The sequence below is a fragment of the Lutra lutra genome, chromosome 2 (genome assembly GCF_902655055.1).
Source record: "Lutra lutra chromosome 2, mLutLut1.2, whole genome shotgun sequence".
Lineage (NCBI taxonomy): Eukaryota > Metazoa > Chordata > Mammalia > Carnivora > Mustelidae > Lutra > Lutra lutra.
This window is the reverse complement of record NC_062279.1, coordinates 60,127,152-60,145,481: the sequence shown is the minus strand read 5'-3', so window position 1 is coordinate 60,145,481 and position 18,330 is coordinate 60,127,152. Positions and strand designations below refer to the sequence as shown.

Sequence of the window (18,330 nt, the reverse complement as noted above, 5' to 3'; positions counted from 1 at the left end):
TCTGCCTTTGTCTCAGATCATGATCCAGGAGTCCTGGAATCAAGCCCCATGTTGGGCTTCCTGCTCAGCAGGGAGTCTGCTTCTCCCTCTCTTTCTGCCTGTCCCCCTGCTCATGCTTTCTCTCTCTCACAAATAAAATCTTTAAAAAAATATTTTAACAATTCTGATATTAGATATTATATGGATTCACTTAATGTAGCATTTAATTTTAAACAAATTTCCCCAACAGCTGTTATAAATTTAAAGATATGCCTTATAACTGATGGCATTGTAGAACTGAAGAAATATGGTTATTAATTTAGTTATAGCAAATAAGAGATTACTCCCTAATTCTAATTACATTTTTCAAATAAAAAGCACATTACCATAGAATAGTAAATTGAGTATCTAGTTATAGAAATGTTTCACTACATTCATCTATCACATCATGGTTTGCAGCTGAACAAATACTGGTACAACTACCATCATACCTTTATTGCTTCCAAAATAGGTTCGTAGAGATCTGGAAATCCAGAATAATGATACATCATACAGTGTATCAGTTCTGTTAACTGCACTAAGAAGGCTGTACTGGAAGGCAGACCATCACTTTTGAAGGAGTGAACCAAACTAACTACGTGAGGAACAATCTGAAGAGAAAAAAGACAAACATTCCTCTAATATACAAATGGGCAACAAATTCTCTAGCCTACAAATGGAATGCAAATGTTACATGATCAGCAAGTACTTTTCTGTAAGTTCAGTCACCATCTTTTTCTAAAAAAGTTATGAATTTAAAATTTCTAGAATATCAAGGTAAATCAAATTTTCAAAGTCACATATAATTTTAATTCCATATAAGACCCATCTCCTTATCCTTATACTCCACCTAAAACACAAACTAAGGTACAAAATAGAAGTCGTAGTCTCTTCTGCCATTCTGAAAAATGCTAGGCTGAAAAATGTTAGGACTATTTTATTTACCAGATTGTTCAATAGAAAAAACTTTTTAAAAATATAAACCTAGAATTAGCTTAAGAGCTCCATCTAGTGTGAAGTTTAGATTTTTCACTTGAAAGAATTAAACACAGTACATTGCACATTAAAAGTCTACTTCAAGAAAGTAACTAACTTAACTGAAATTACAGTTCGGCTCTACTTTTAGGTAAGTATGGAGAAGATACAGAGAAGATGTCTTATGTTAGCATGGTTATTCTTTTTAACAACTCCATTTCCCCACCTCCAAAAAGAGGAGATGGTTCTAAAGAATAAATGGAATAAAAATTTCTATTACTTTTAAGAAACTGGAGTTAAAATGGAAATCTAAAATGCTCATTGCTCAAAAACATGCAGAAAACTTAGTACTTTGATAATAAGCACAACAGTGTGCTTTCATTACAAAATTAAAGTCAATACAGGGTCATCACATATTCAAGAGGTTATTAACAACATGAACTCGGTTTTGCAGAAATGGCTCTTTCCATTAGTGCAGTGATATCTTTGTTCCAATTAATTATTAATCATTAGTCTAATAATAATTAATAATAATTAATCTAATAATACTCGTTTATACTTCACATGTAAAAGGTCTCTAATAATATTACGTTCTATTTGTAGAACATTTTTTTGGTTGTTAACTTGTGATAAAAGTGAAGTTATGGCTCTATCGTCTTATCACTAAATGGCAATAACAACAATTATAGTAGCATCATAATCAACTCCCTTTCCTTCCTCCTAAAAGGAACAATCACATTCTTTTTTTTTTTTTAGAGACTTTATTTATTTCTTTGACAGAGAGAGATCACAAGTAGGCAGAAAAGCAGGCAGAGACAGAAGAGGAAGCAGGTTTCCCGCTGAGCAGAAAGCCCGATGCAGGGCTCGATCCCAGGACCACCAGAGCCAAAGGCAAAGGCTTTAACCCACTGAGCTACCCAGGAGCCCCAGGAACAATCATATTCTTTTTTTTTTTTTTTTTTTTTTACTTTTTTTTTTTTTTACTTTTTTTTTTTTTTATAAACATATATTTTTATCCCCAGGGGTACAGGTCTGTGAATCACCAGGTTTACACACTTCACAGCACTCACCATAGCACATACCCTCCCCAATATCCATAACCCCACCCCCCCTTTCCCAACCCCTCTCCCCCCATCAACCCTCAGTTTGTTTTGTGAGATTAAGAGTCACTTATGGTTTGTCTCCCTCCCAATCCCATCTTGTTACATTTATTCTTCTCCTACCCCCTTAACCCCCCATGTTGCATCTCCTCTCCCTCATATCAGGGAGATCATATGATAGTTGTCTTTCTCCGGGAACAATCATATTCTTAAATTAACAGTGCTACTCTCATTTTGCTCTGATTTTATGCCTGAGGTCTCAAAATCGCTTTTTAACTTTTGCACAACCTTCTTTGATCTTACCTCCATCACCATGAAACCATCAGTTCCTAATGAGTTCACTGTATTGCTCTCATCTCTCATTTCTAAACAAAGCTGAATTATAATTTTGCTTCATATAGCTATATCTATCAGATAGTCTCTTGCTAAAATAGCAGAAATCCAAAATTATTTTGCTTCCTCACAGGTGAAAAGAGAGAGAAGTGGAAGAGAAGAGAAAATAATTAAAAAAAAAAATGATTATTTAATTTATAACTCTAAATCTTCCAAAAGCCTTCCTGGTGTAGATTTGGTCTTTGCAATCAGGTAATATAGGTGTCTACTATTATATCCTGTATGGTCAAAATTATCACTGACATAGAAATGAGACTAAGTTCTTCACAGGTATATAGATACATGTCCATGCAGGCTATTACATTCTAACTGCTTGAAAGTTGCTTTTTTTTGAGTGAGTAAATCTAAATATTTGTGGACATTACAAAACTTAAGTTACCATTTGAGAAAAGGTGTATGACTTATTAGAAACTTTGATATTTTTCTTTGGTTTAAAATAAATTTCTTCCCACTTATAAAAAGCATTTGAAAAGCAATTTGGTCTATAATAATATATATTATAACATCAATCTTAGTTTGCTCTAAAATGCTATGAATAATGATGTTGGTGATTCCAAGTTATTGCTCACATTTAACACCTTATAAGCCTGCATCCTTTACTGAGTTAGAGTAATACTGATTTAACTACTACATGACCATTAGATGCCCAAGTTCATTTTAGTTGAGTAGCCAGTCAAGCTACATACAGTATATAGGCAATAATTAGATCTTAGTTTTTAGAATTTACTAAGCCAGATGACAATTTTCAATTTCAGATCTAACTAAACCTTAAATAAATGATTTCATATCAATAGCTCAATAAGCCAAATATTTCAAATATTTCAAAGTCAACCATTTTTATTTCAACTATGTTTTTCAGAAAAAGAAGTAATACAACATATGGAGATATCTTCCATCAACTGGGAGCCAAAAAATAGGTTTAGAGTATGGCATAAGTGACAAATCAGATTAAGGAATGTCATCAGTGAGAAGAGCAGTAAACATTAGAATGGATGAGTAAGTTTTATTAAAGAATCTCCTTCTCAGAAAATCTGAAAATAAACCTTTTCTCAACTGGCCTACACATGATTATGCCTGAAGACAGATACAAATAATTGATGTTCTTTACCTTGTTAGACTTAGCTAGTACACATGCTATCTTAGCTTGAGTTCTGAGTTTTGTTTATGTAACAAACCAATATCAAGTTATTGGTTGATGCATCAATTATGAAATTAATTGTAGAAATTCTCAGAAAAACCCATTCGAAGTGACAATGGATGATATAATTAGTTGTTGATAAGGACTACTTTCTATAAAGCCTGCAGATTTTCCTTCAGTGGCAGTGAGGCACTAAGCAGCCTAAGTATGTACATGGTTCTTTGAGGCTAGTTTTATTTCTAGCTAATAATCAACAACTGGAATTCAGGACTTCTTCATCAGTCTCCCTTGAACTTGCTTGTATTGGGTCAGCATTCCTAAGATATTTATATCGTGGGTGTACTAGTAATAAAATTCAAGTCCTGTAAAACTGGGGACCAGACCCTAAAAGCAGCAAATAACCATATAAAGCACTGCTTTCCTGCGATGCACTAGACAGATAAATGGACAGATTCTCAAAATAAGATTTTGTCATTTCCACCTGTAAGACTGATAATCAAAGAACTGAAATCAAATTAAATCAAAACCAGTGATATAGCTCATTAAATGGTAGGGTTCTGGATGTATTTTAAAGGTGGAGTTAACTGGATTTATAGGTTATGGGTTGGGAGAGAATGACATCTCAATTCTGGGACTATAAAACAACATCTAATGTTTTCACATTTCTGAAATTCTAAAGCATTTTTCTTCAACATTGTTCCTATGTGCAAGAGACAACCATCAGTGATGCTGACATGTAACATCTCTCATGTAGAGCAATAATATTTAACTGCTGGCAGTGGTTCCAAGGGCAGCAGTTTTCGTGAGACTCAAAACATTTTGAAAATATATTTTTTGGAGGGAAAACCCACAATCTCAATTTTCTAAGAAATCATAAAGCTACAAGAAAATAGATTCAGGACTAACTTATAATCTTTTTCACTATATACAAATGTGACTCCATTAAACAAAAATTTTAACACAAAGTTTTTCAGTGCAGAAAGCTTGTGTCCTAACTTACCAGATGGAATGCCTCTGGAGAATGCTGAAAACTGAGCAGCATGTGAGAAAGAACTGCAAGAGCACCAGGTCTCACAAGAGGAAACCAAAGTCGATTAAAAACCTTCAAAAAAGAGAAGACATCCACCTTAGAGGAGTTTGTAGGGAAATCATTAACTCAATCAGTGGCTATTTTCCTTGGACCAAAAATATTTATGTGACTATCTCCCTTCCTAGAAAGTTCTATCATAACATGTCACTTTGGGAGAGAAAGTTGGGAAATAACAACAGAGATCAAGAAAATATAGTGGTCTAAAAAACTCTTAAAACCCCTTGATCAAATACAAATCTGTCAAGCTTTATCTACAAAGTGATTGTTCCTTGGCCCACACTTCATTCAATTCCATTCAACAAACATTGATTGAGTATCTACTATTGCTTGGCATTATTCTAGGCACTGAGGATACAACAGTGGATTAAAAAAAAATCCCCAATTTGATAGGGCTTACTGTCTCTAGGGTAGGTAGACAATAAAAAGTAACATGGAGATAAGTTCTGAAAATAGGGTATGAAGAATACGGACTGCTGGGTAGCAAAGGGACCCATTATTTTATTAGAGTATTCAAAGAATGTGTCATTTAAAAGGTGATATCTGTGTATAAAAAAGCTGAAGGAAATGAAAGTAAGCCTGAAGACACCTGAGAGAAGAGCATAATAAGCAAAGCAAAGGCCAAGTACTACAAAGGCCCTGATGTCTTCAGCCTGGTGTACTAGAGATAAAGCGAAAAGGGCAGTGTAAGCCAAGTAGAGAGACTGAGGCAATAATAGTGGAAGACTTGAGGAGAGAAGGAGCAATGGACTAGATCATGTAGGTCTTGTGTGACCAAAGGGTAGGAGCAGGGGAACTACTGCAATCTGTACAGCAAGGGATGATGAGAGCTTTGGACCAAGGTGGTAGTGATGTAGCTGGTTAAAAGTGGTAGGATTCTGGACATCTTAAAGGTGGAGTCAATAGGATTTGTAGGATAAGGGCTGAGAGAGAATGAAAAGCAAGAAGGATAGTTTTCAGGTTTTGTCCTGAGCAAGTAGAAGGATGGAGTCACTATTTAAGATGGGGAAGACCAGGTCTGGGAGGGAAAAATCAGAAATTAGATCGTGGATAAGCTGGATTTGATATTCAAGTATAGACACTTGGATACATGACTGTAGAGTTCATGGGATTATAATGAACAAGAAATATATATCTGGCAGTCATTAACTTAGAAACATTATTTTAAAGTGATGGGACCCATATGCTGTGAGAATGGACTGAGTAGAAAATGGTTGAAAAATGAAACTCTAAAGCACTCTAAAGTTAGAAAGATCCATTATGGGAGACTGAGGTGCCAGTAATAAACTAGGACAAAAGCCAAGAGAACTAGAACAAAAACTAAGTGAGGCAAGTGTTTCAAGAGGGAGCGATCAACTGTGTCAAATGCTTCTGATAGGTCAAATGAGAGGAGGCCTAAGAAACAACTCCTGAGTTTAGCAATACTGGCAAGCACTGGTGTCAAAGATGGTTTTGGTAGAATAAGGGTGGTAAAAGCTTGATTAGCTGGATTTAAGAGATAATGGGAGGAATGTTTTCATATTAGATACTTGAAAACAGCAAAATTATTTTAATTATCTATACTAAAATACCATTCTTAATTTCTATTTCAAATTCAAAACCAACCAAAAACAAGAACATATTCAGCATTAGAAGCTTTACAGGGGACTACCCAAAGATTAAAAGATTGAGACCATTCATTCAAAGAGATTTATATACTCCCACTTACCAGTTCTATTTTCAGTAAAGTAACATCTATCAAAATAGTAAACTTCTGGACAGCTGCCAGTCCTTTTAGGAGTGCAATCACCCATGTATCCACGTGCTGAGCCAATGGCCAGGAAAGCCAGTCAATCATTCTGAAAATTGAAAAAGAAAACTATCAGTCTTGAAAATGTTTTCAACATCTTTTAGTTGGGAATAATAAGAGTTACAGTAGACAACCTCTCCCTTTGTGACTCAATATTTACTGAGCTGGCTTGTGAAAAGCACTGTTCAAGATGCAAAAATAAGTATAAAGGTGCTTGTATTCAACGAGTTTCCGAACTTGTAGGAAACTAACAGTTTCTTACATACTTCAATAAAAAGAAATTCTGATAAAGTGTCATTTCACATATATGCAGTTTTAAGTTGACTCTACACAGTGCTAACTAGAATTTATTAGGCAAATTTACCCTAAGAAGAAGAGCTCAAATGTAGCTACTGAATAAGATATATAAAAACAGGGGCGCCCGGGTGGCTCAGTGGGTTAAGCCTCTGCCTTCGGCTCAGGTCATGATCTCAGAGTCCTGGGATCCAGCCCCACATTGGGCTCTCTGCTCAGCAGGGAGCCTGCTTCCTCCTCTCTCTCTGCCTGCCTCTCTGCCAGCTTGTGATCTCTCTGTCAAATAAGTAAATAAAATCTTAAAAAAAAAAAAAAAAGATATATAAAAACAAAATTTTTCCTTTCTGGTGATTGCAGTCTAAAAATGAAATGCACTGTTAAAAATGACTATTTTGAATTGAGAAATAGGTCTTTTTATCCCTTTCATTATCCTACTATACCAAGACAAAGAAGGAAGCTTTACATAGATAAAAGGGCACTGAATCTGTAAATACACTAAATGGCCTCATACTGAATTAATCAGTGTTCTTCTTGAATATCAACCCAGTTTAAAGGAAATAAAGACAAAATAATATGGGGTGTGATGGAGACTGTCCTTAATGTTAAATATCAATCACATTAAAGAGCAGTACAACTGTTTTGATCCAATAATCCAGTTTTGGGGATTACATAATAAGAAAATGGTAGTAGGGAAAAAAAGGTTTTTAAAATCAAGAATGATCTGGTTTCAAAATCTTAACTTACCATTTATTAGTTGGGGGGGCCTTAATATCTATGTCTCAATTTCCTTATCTATGGATTATAGATAAACATGTTTATTTTACAGGGCTGATTTGAAGACTACATGAGTTAATATATGACACTGGAAATACTCATTGTGAATGCCTCTCTTCTACCAAATATCAACACATAAGGCAATAAATAAATAACTGAATAAAATGTCAAACATAAATACTAAGCACAAAAGCACATGACCAAAAAGAGCAACTAATATCTTTAAAAAACTGACTTCAAAATTGATATGGTTATTTTCACAACAGCTAATGTTATAACCATCTATATTAACACTAGAGTGTTATCTTCTTTTTTAAAGTTTTTGCTCTTAAGATTAAAATGTTCCATCAGATGTTAAGAGTAGCCCAAAGTCCAAATGCATGTTAGTTATCTATATGTTCCTTATGTTTCCTATTTTATTTTTTTAAATCCATATTTTATTTCCTTTCTTGTTTTTCTGGCCATCTCCTTTAAACAATGATGGTTACAAATCATTAAAATAGCCTCTGACAGCTGTTCCACATATTCTAACTGTTGTTAAGTTGATTTTCATAAAAGTTTGTAGCCACTCTACATATAGGAAGTAGAGAAACACTTGTATTGGTGTATAAAGAGTAAGTTCACTGTTGCATTGTATTTAGGATATGGAAAAATGCAAATAATCTAAATGTCCATCAATGAGGGAATGGCTAAATATACTATGGAACATTATGTAGAATTTTATTCCTTTTTTTTTTTAAACTTAGTATTTTTTTTTTAAAGATTTCATTTATTTATTTATTTGACACACAGAGAGAAATCACAAGTAGGCAGAGAGGTAGGCGGAGAGGGAGGGAAGCAGGCTCCCCGCTGAGCAGAGAGCCCAATGTGGGGCTCGATCCCTGGACCCTGAGACCATGACCTGAGCTGAAGGCAGAGACTTAACCCACTGAGCCACTCAGGGGCCCCTAATTTTAAAGAATGAGATGGATCTATATGAATCTATCCGTGGGGATCTAACATGGAAAGATCTGAGATATTGTTCAATTAAAGAAGAAAAAGAGTGCCAATAACTCTTCTAAAAACTGTTCTTGTTTAGGGGCGCCTGGGTGGCTCAGTGGGTTAAGCCGCTGCCTTCGGCTCAGGTCATGATCCCAGGTCCTGGGTTCGAGCCCCACATCGGGCTTTTTGCTCAGCAGGGAGCCTGCTTCCTCCTCTCTCTCTGCCTGCCTCTCTGCCTCCTTGTGATTTCTCTCTGTCAAATAAATAAAAAAAATCTTTAAAAAAAAACAAAAACAAAAACAAAAAACTGTTCTTGTTTAAAAAAATCATGCTGGACACATTTCATATTTTTTTGGTACAAATATGCACACATACAAAAATGTGATCCAGAGAAGTATATGTGAACACATCTACTTGGCTTTGTGGACTCTGTCCCGTGTGGGGAATGGTACCACCAGAGTAGAAAGAAACTGGGCTCTCCAGAACAGGGGGCCCTGGGCCAGAACTCCCATTAGCTCAGGTCTAAGAGTAGAGTAGAAAATTCCATTTGGCCATGGTTCTGCATTATACCTAATCACCCAATCAGCTTTTTCCTCTCCTTCCCATTTCTAGCTTCCCATCTCAAAAGCCTTCACTCTTTACCTTATCCCATATGTCCACAACGTCCTCCAGCATACTAAAGAAACTTCCAGTCAAAAGTAAATGAATAAGAAGCCATTCACTCAACAAATATTTGAGTGCCTATTCCATAACAGTTACTCTGTTAAGTGCTGAAAACAAAGTAATTACAATTTCTGCTTTCAAATTGGTAAGAAAAATTAGGAATTTTGTCAACAGTTATACAATTAATAAATAGCAGTACTGGTGTTTGAACTAAGCTCTGCTGGTGTATAAATGCAATGTTTTGAGCTACACGTTAATTATATTCCAGTTCTGCTTCAATTTGATTGGACTTGCATATGCCCAAATCCTTTCAGGCACTGGTATTGTAGGGTGAGTTATTTTTATGATTAACTACACTAATTTTGTCCAACATATATTGGTTTCTACATGAATTTTAAGGATACTTAACCCTGATATATTGAGTTAATTTCTTACTATTTAAAAAACATTGATTATAGTTATAATTTATGTACTTTGAAATCTTTCCTCCATTAGATCATGAGCTTAAGAGCAGTGATCTTGTTTTTTTTTTTTTTTTAGCCTTTAATTTATGGATCTCCAGTACTTAGCATAGTGTTTGGAGCTGAGAAGGAATTCAAATTTGATGAATAAATGAAACCATTCAAGTTGCAAAAAAATGCAACTTGAAAATCTTAACATTAAAACTGGCAATATTACAAAAGACAAAAAATAGATTTATTCTTAATTTGTAGAGAATAAAACCAATTTTCACTTTTAGATGGCACCTTCATGGCCAGCCTCAGTTTACCTTGTTCCACTGTTTTAAAAATTGGGAAATTTCACATAAAAAAACTGGTTCACAGGCTTTTGAAAAATCAGATCAGCCATACTGAATTCAAATTTCCTTATGACAACAAGAAAACTGGAGTTGAGGATCAGCATTCTCTTTTAGAAGGTGCTTATGTACCCCATTCCTTATTATTTCACTTACATCTGGCTAATCTCATACTTTAATGTTACTTATCTGTTTCTGGTATGGTATTTGCATTTCTTTAGATTACAGAAAATAACAGTTCAAGCATAGTAAGTGCTATGTGTGGGGAAATACAGACTATGAGGAAGGAGAAGGTGGGAGTATGATAAAAATAAACACTGCTATCCTGTTGAGTTACATCTGTAATACAAGAATAACTACTTCAGGTAGACTATGAGTTAAACAGGATCATACAGGATAAATTAAAAATGCAATACTTTTAAAAAGTGGATCACAGCTTCCCACAGAAACAAATAGGCAAAAATTAACTACCAAATATATTTTAAAAACAAGACAAATTCAGAAGTTGGATACCATGGCTATTTTGAAAAGGTTGGAAAATTAAGATGAAAAGCGCCAACTGTCAAAAAATGGAATTTGCACTTTATTTAGTCATGGGTGGAAGTCACTGCAGTTTGTTAATCAGAAGGGAGAACTGAATAGATCAGGATGACTTAGAGAAGAGAGAAGTATAAGTCACTGTTGGCAAAAAGACCAATTAGAAGACTCTGCTGCAATGATTTATGGCATGTAATGAAAAATGTTAGATATTATTACCTAGGCAATGAAGGTGACAGACAAACGGATTTCTAATTTCACTTTCAGCTATGAAATATATAATTCTCTGAATCTTCCTATTTTATTTAAGGACAACATAATTTATAATATCTTCATCTCGAAGAGAAAGAAATTTTAGTGCTGTTGAAGTCACACTTACAGTGGAGTGTTACTGCTAAACAGGACATATACAGAATTTCATTATGGAGAGATGGATGAGATAGGAGTCTTTCTTTTCTTTTCTTTTTTTTTTTTTAAGTAGGCTCCACGTCTAGCGTGGAGCCTAATGTGGGGCTTGAACACACAACCCTGAGATCAAAACCTTAGCTGAAATCAAGAGTCAGAGGCTGAAATGACTAAGCCACCAGCTGCCTTGGTAAGAGTGTTTCTTAAAATTAAAAATAAACAATGAGAACTTTACATAAAGACTTGGAAATCAACCACATATAGAAAGGGAAAAGGAAAAATAAGAACAACAATATGAAGAAAATCCTAACAGCATGGTGTCACAGGATTTCTATAATTTTAAGGACTATGAATACAAAGATATCAAGATGATGAAAACAAAAATACAGACCACTAAATACGGCAAGGAGATCACCATAAATTGAACGTAGTAGATATAGAGGCCATAAAGCAGGAATAACATTTATACAGATCTATGGAAGTTTGAAAGAATGAGAAACAAGAAACTGAAAGTAATAGTTACAGCTAAATTGATTCAGTTAAATTTAAGAGTGCAAGAAAAAAAGAAGGAAAGCTGGAAGAGAAGGGTCTTTTCGAACACTAGACAAAAAGGGGGAAAAAGTGGAAAAAAAATCCATGTCCCCAAAGTTTGTGTTATAGATAGTGAGATTTGTATACATGTAGCTTTCTGAATATCCAACATAAATACTTAAGTTTCTATGTCATGACTACAACTTTGTAACAGGTACACAGAAATTATTTTGTTCCAAATCCTTATATTTATTTTATTTAGATGTGCCACATACACATGCACAAATGTGTACACTGTAGAAAAAAATTACAAAAAAATTCAGGCAGATGTGAAACAAAAATAGGTAGAGGAGGAAAGCTCGATTAGAAAAATAATCACTGAGGGGCACCTGGGAGGCTCAGTTGTTAAGCATCTCCCTTCAGCTTAGGTCATTATCTGGGAGTCCTCGGATGGAGACCCACTTTGGGCTCCGTGCTCAGCCAGAGGCCTGCTTCTCCCTCTCCCACTCCTACTGTGTTCCCTCTCTCACTGCGTCTCTGTGTCAAATAAATAAATAAAATTTTTTTTAAAAAGAGCAGAGGTTGAGGTTTTAAAGAAAAATAGAGTCACTGAAATAAAGAAATTCAATTGCTGGAATAAGCCCTATAAAAGGGTACCTCTGAAGAAAAAAAATCAGTGAGTTGTAAGACGATATTGATGTTCTTCCCCTTCGATCTCCACAGGCTTTGCTCCCTCTTTTATGTCTTTACTTCATCTTCATGTTCTCATTGAGGCCTTCCTAACCCACCTAATTTAAAATTGCAAACCAATCTCTCATACTTTATGTCCTTCCTATCTACTTTTTTTCCAAAAACAGTTATCACTATTCAAATACTAAATTATAATTTTAATTATCATATTTAATAAAATCTAAAACAAAATTAATTTTAGGATGTATAATTAGTTTATGTACCACTAAGGCAGGAAAAGTCATGCCAATTAGATTAGAATACCAAGTGATTGTATATTTCCACATTTTAACATCTCTGAAATTAGAATGCATCTTGCAATCAAAGAGATATGTTACTAATTTACTGTCTTCTTCATCTAGAAACTAAATCCATGAAGACAGATTTTTTTTTATCCATTTGTTCAAAGAGGTTTTGAAACACTGCCTAGCACTCATGGTAAGTTAAGTGTCTATAAATATGGTTTGAACAAATGAATTAATAAAAGCATGAAAATGCTGAGGATTAATATATTTAGTTTACACCTAGAAATATAAGAATAAACTGAAAAACATCAAGAGACATAAATGTTACCAGAAAAGCCTAACTACTCACAAAGGAATGACAACTAGATTGACAGCAGACTCCATATCAGCAACAATAAATGCCAGAACACAGTGCAGTATTATTTTCAAAATGCTGAGAAAATGACTATTAAATTAGAATTCTGCATTTTACCCAATCATCTATTTAAGAATAAGGAAGAAAAAACACATTTTAAACAGACTAAGGTAGAGTGTATTATCCAGAGATTCTGATTGAAAGAGAAAGTAAAAGTATGTACTTAGCTTAAAAAAACAAAAAACAAAAACCAAGGGAAAACAGGTTGCAGGAACCACAATCAGTAAGTAAATTAGTAAAATATACTGATAATCCAACCAATTCCTTATTGTACAGTAAGTCTACTCATGTGTATATTTTTGGAATTAAAAAAAGCTGAACTGAAAATGGACTTTGAATTACTGGGAGACCTGTCAAACCTAGATAGTAAGGTAAATAATTCATTCCAATTAATTTGGAGAATATGTATTTCATTCTATGATTTCAGTTTAAACATCTAAGTTTTTCATTACCCACAAAATACAATAAAGTATTTCCTCCTCCCAAATCTACAACACCATCTACAGTGTCATGAAGAAGTACCTGCAAAGAGCTTGGGTCATACTTGCATCTTTTACATTTGGATCCGTAGTTAGGCTCCTGATGAGAACTGTAATCATCTGAAGAGGAATATGCTGCACAAGGCTTGCCAATGCTACAGAAGGTTCAAATGATGTATCTATTTTTTTAATTAAAAAGAAAAAGGGATATGGCAAGAAGGTTCAAGTGAAGTATTTAGAGAGAAACAACAATTTACAAAAAAAAAAAATGTATTCGCAGCAAAGGTGTTACTCAGGACAAGCTGTTATGCTCTACCTCACGGGCAGGCTAACATCCAAGGAACGTTAAATTACAGAAATGAGGGATGAAACGTGAGCAGCAATGATTGTTCATCATAGACAGAACTACTGCAATATAAAAACTACTGTTCACTATCACCATATTCAGCTCATAAGTTACTTTATTCTCCTGCATTAGTTAATATTAAGTCATATTAATATTAAGTTGTGTTAAAATATTCATTTGTAAGTCACTAGTCAGAAAAGAAATTTAGGTATCATTTAAATTACCACTTTAGATCTTCCAAAGTAACTTATAACTATTAATTACAGTAGCCATTACATTGTTCTAAGGAAGACTTAAAGGAAATCTCTTAAAGAAGTAAAAATTAGGGTGAATTTCGAGGGGACTTTGTTTAAACTATATAATGATTAAGCAAATTCAAGACAAGTTCCTTTACTGCTACTGTTGAAAAAGTTCTGGGGAAATCTAACAGTTCTAGCAACACAGGTAATAAAAGAAAAATTACAATGAAAAAATAAGACAACTCAGATACTGCAAATATTTAGTTGACTATTCTTTCCTAAACATATTTAATTCATCAGAATATACGGAGCTTGTTAAAACTCTACTCTTATTTCTGGTTCCCAAGATAAAAGACACCTCCTTCACAAGTTCAATTTCAAATAGCCAAGGAGAATGGTTGTACCAAGTAGAGAGGAAAGGAATACAGTTTTGGGTCTATTGTCTCACAACTTACAGAGCTGAAAGCTCCAAGTCCAAAAAAGGAATGTAAATACAAGGTAAAATTCCTGGTGAGAAAGCATTTTCTTGCCAATTATCACTTGACTCCTTCCCACTTTCTAAGGATGTAGTTCATGGGCTATATACACTGAGCACAAAAACATCTATTTAAGTCCTCAGAGTCTTTCCCTCCTTCTACCTATACCCTCTCTCTCATACACTACTGTAGAGAAAAAAAAGTCAATATGCAAAAACTACATAGTTGAACTGTGATAATCCAGTAATAAACAAACCACACAGCCCATGAACAAAAAAGTGGGAAAATTAAAAAACAGGAGAAAAACTTGTAACGACAAGATGACAGAGTCACAGTACAATAATAATATGGTAAACAAGATTATGCTATCATTAGTCACTAATGAATAGAAGCTTTATTTAGTCGCTGTCATCCTCAAAGCATTCCATAACTTCAGCAGAGGCTAGGTAATTAAGCAACTTACTCAGTGCCAAAGGTCTTAGACCTCAATGTTTTCAACATTTAAAATAGGAACACTGCTTCCCCCCCCCCTCAAAGGTACAAAGGGACACCCTAAATACGGAAGTGGATGAGAATAAAACTTTGGATGAGGGTATTAAGATTTGTTCACCATTAAGAATGTTTTCAAGGCAGAGAAGCAAACATGGTGTGTGTCTAAGAGATACTGAATTTCCAAGAGAGATTTTTCTGGAATATAATGACACTTACCTGTGGAAGAAATGCTTGCAAAAACTTCCTGCAGGGAAGGCAGGAGTGTGGAGGGCTCGGCCTTCCAGATGTTCTGCAGCAAGTTACTCACTTTTGTCACCTGAGAGACATATTCCCGCAGCTCCTTCTCCTGGGTGGACACGCACTGGAAATGGCCTATCGTTCGAACAAGCTGTTGACAGAAGGTGATGGACAATTTTCCCTTGGGGATGCACTGCACGAAGTCGGTCAGGAGGTCGCTCAATCGGGCACACAGCTGCGGCTCCGGCCTCTCACACACCATACGTAACACCTCTACTTGCAGCAGGCTGAAGAGGTCCAGCACCGATGGGCAGCTCATGATCAGCTTCAGGCCGTTGTGAATGTAGTCCAGAATGGCTATGTCCTTCCTGTCCAGCGAGTGGTAGCCCTGCTGAAGGAGGCCCAGCACGAAGGTCTTGTTGAAGAAGGACTCGAATTCTGGCCGGTGGTATCGTGCATAGGCCTCCAGCACTTGGTGCCCCACCTGCCGCTGAAAGGGGTCTTGGCCCTCCAGGATGAGCCGGGTGGTCAGGTCAAACATGGCTTCACACTGCGCCTCGTCTAGCCAATGCTCTGCCGATTCCACCACCTTCCGCACAATCACCCGCTTTAGGGGCAGCGGGTGCGAAGAACTCACCAGGCCCTCCAGGATCTTGTCCATTGTCGCCAAACTGCAAGGCCGGGGCCGGGGGATTAGGATCGGGGGGCGACAGTTCCGACGTGGGGCAGGAGAGCCCCGCGGCACAAGTGAACTTGGAGCGCCGCAGCAGCAGCGGGACCGACCACCGCCACCGCAGTCTCAGCAGCCACATTTATCGGGCAGAGGGGCCCATCCAAGCCCGGGCGGGAGGTGGCAAGCCTGGGGAGCGTAAGAACCGGCAGCGCCCGCGGCTGGCCTAGGGAGCCAGGGGCTCGCACTCCGCCGCCGCCCCGGGCCCACGCTCCCTCTCAGCATCAGCGCGGAGCGGTTGGCGAAGACCCCCGGCGGCGGTCACTTAAGGCCCGTGGCTGTCCCCCAATAGGTGGAGGAAGCGCAACTTAGCGTCCCGAGGCAGGTGTGGACGTCCGGGCTCAGCAGGTCGTAAGATGAAACCAGGCTTAGGTTGAGTCAGAAGCAGCTGTCACTGAAAGTGCCGGGTCAGCCCCGGAGAAGATGAGGAGGCGAACTCTCCTTGACCCGGATTCAGAAGTTCCCGCAAACAGGAAGTGAAAGACCTTTCCCTCCGGAAAGGCCCGCCCTCCGGCCCTACAGCCCTCGGGCCCTCCTCCCCCCCGCCCCCACCTCTCTGTCCACCTCTCCCCCTCCAAACCCTCCCCCACTCGCGGCCACCCTCCAGGCTACGCTCCCGCTGCCTTCCCGCCCCTCCTCGCCTTGCCCCGCCCAGCTCCTTCGCAGCTGCGCAGGTGCGGCCGCCTCCAGTGGAGTCGCTCGGCGACACTCGCGTCATTGGGAAGCGTGTGTCGAGTCACAGGCGGTTTTCTGGCAGGTGCGGCCGGGAGCGGACGCTGAGGAAGTGACCACGATTTTAGTATGCCCACCTTCGAAACTCTGTAGGTTCTGTGCCGGTCAGGTTGCTCGTGAAAGCCTGAGGAAGTGCTATTTGTGTAAAATTTTGTGAAAACGTTTTGGAAACGAGAGAAAAACATTTGGGGAGTAAGTAAGGAAGAGAACTCAAAACTGTGATTGAGAAGAAATGGTTTAGGTCTTGGCTCCTTCATCGAGAAATGAGCTAAGGCTCCTAAATGTGAGTGCCTTCAGTGTTGTGGTTATTAAAGTAAGAACTGTACTGGCAGTTGCGTGCGTTTAGTGAGGGCCAGTATGGGTAGGGATTTGTTTTGTCAAGCCTCTAAGTATCTTTTTAGTGAGCTTTTGGGTCATATTGAAAAACTAAAAGGTGTCCAAACAATGGAAGAGTAAGGAAAAGGTGGCAGGTGAGAAAGAATGAAAGGTATATATTTGCCTATGTCATCTCGAAGAGTACTTTGAAAATAGAAAACCAGGTGAAAATTTCACAGTGTTTAATATCTCATTTTGTTGCACTTCACGCGCTAGAGTAAATAGTGGTTTGCGGATATTGGTTTATGAATTGAAGTTTTGTGGTAACCTTGTGTCAAGCCAGTCTGTTGGCGCTGTTTTTTGAACTGTATTTGCTAATTTTGTGGCTTTGTCACAGTTTGGTTTTTGTAATATTTCAGACTTTTTAGTAATTACTTGTGAAGGTAATCTGTGAGCAGTGATTATGATTCACTGGAAGCTCAGATGATGGTTAGCATCTTTTAGCAATACAATACTTTTAAATTAAGGTATGTAGTTTTTTAGACATAAAGCCATTGCACATTTAATAGACAACGGTATTGTGTAAACGTAGCTTTTAGATGCCCTGGGAAACCCCAGAATTCATTTGACTCTTGTGATACTTACTTTGTACTACAGTGGTCTGGAACTGAACCTACGTTATCTCTGAGGTATGCCTTTATGCGAGCATGCTGACATTGAAGATAGTTTACAATAAACAGCTACAGTTATGCTTGTACTTTTTCAAGTTAAAGTCCAAAGATTTGCACTAAGAATATAGCCTTTAATCAGAGGCCTTTAAATTGGAAAGAAAAAGAGCATAATTATAGCCCCGTTCAGCTTTAGCTAATATAGTTAAATAATAGTTGTGAAATTAGGCATAAATGGCCTCTAATAATGACAAAACTTAAATGGTTTAAGGTAGAATAGAAATAAAATAGAAATATTTTCCAATAGAAAAATGAATAAAGTTGTATGTTTTTCTCTTACCACTTTACAAAATGATTACACCAAAATATTTAACATGCCAATTGTGGTAATCATAAGAATAGCAGTTTAGATTAGAAAGGAACCAAGTAGAGTAAACTTTTTGACTGAGTTTGTAGGAAGAACTTGAAGATAAAAGAGAAATAAGGCAGTTGATGAGTCTAAAAGACAACCATGCTAGAGCACAGGAATAACTTTGGAACTTTTCCTTTTCAAATAGATAGAGGGTAAAACTACAGAGGAAGGTTGTACTTTACTGGGAATGGTGCCGTATTGGAAGACAAAAATAATATAAAAAGTGAAACATTAAGAGGAATGAACGGTAGGCCTGTGAATTTGAGGAGTAGCAGAGATTTGGAATTAGCCTTAGTTAAGGATTTGCTAGGTAGCCAACTGAAGATGATTGAAG

The 18,330-nt window shown here is 36.9% G+C and overlaps 1 protein-coding gene across 1 annotated transcript in view; it reads right to left on the bottom strand.

Annotated features, from left to right (window-relative positions):
* Positions 1-16,306, bottom strand: part of USP38 (ubiquitin specific peptidase 38) — a 38,222-nt gene extending 21,916 nt beyond the window's left edge. The window contains exons 1-5 of the mRNA XM_047717543.1: positions 15,119-16,306; positions 13,393-13,528; positions 6,420-6,549; positions 4,625-4,726; positions 471-629 (exon numbers count right to left, since the gene is read on the bottom strand). Of these exons, the coding sequence (XP_047573499.1) occupies positions 471-629; positions 4,625-4,726; positions 6,420-6,549; positions 13,393-13,528; positions 15,119-15,800 (1,209 nt within the window). The 5' untranslated portion in view covers positions 15,801-16,306. The remainder of the gene's footprint in view (positions 1-470; positions 630-4,624; positions 4,727-6,419; positions 6,550-13,392; positions 13,529-15,118) is intronic.
* Between the last annotated feature and the right edge of the window lie 2,024 nt (positions 16,307-18,330).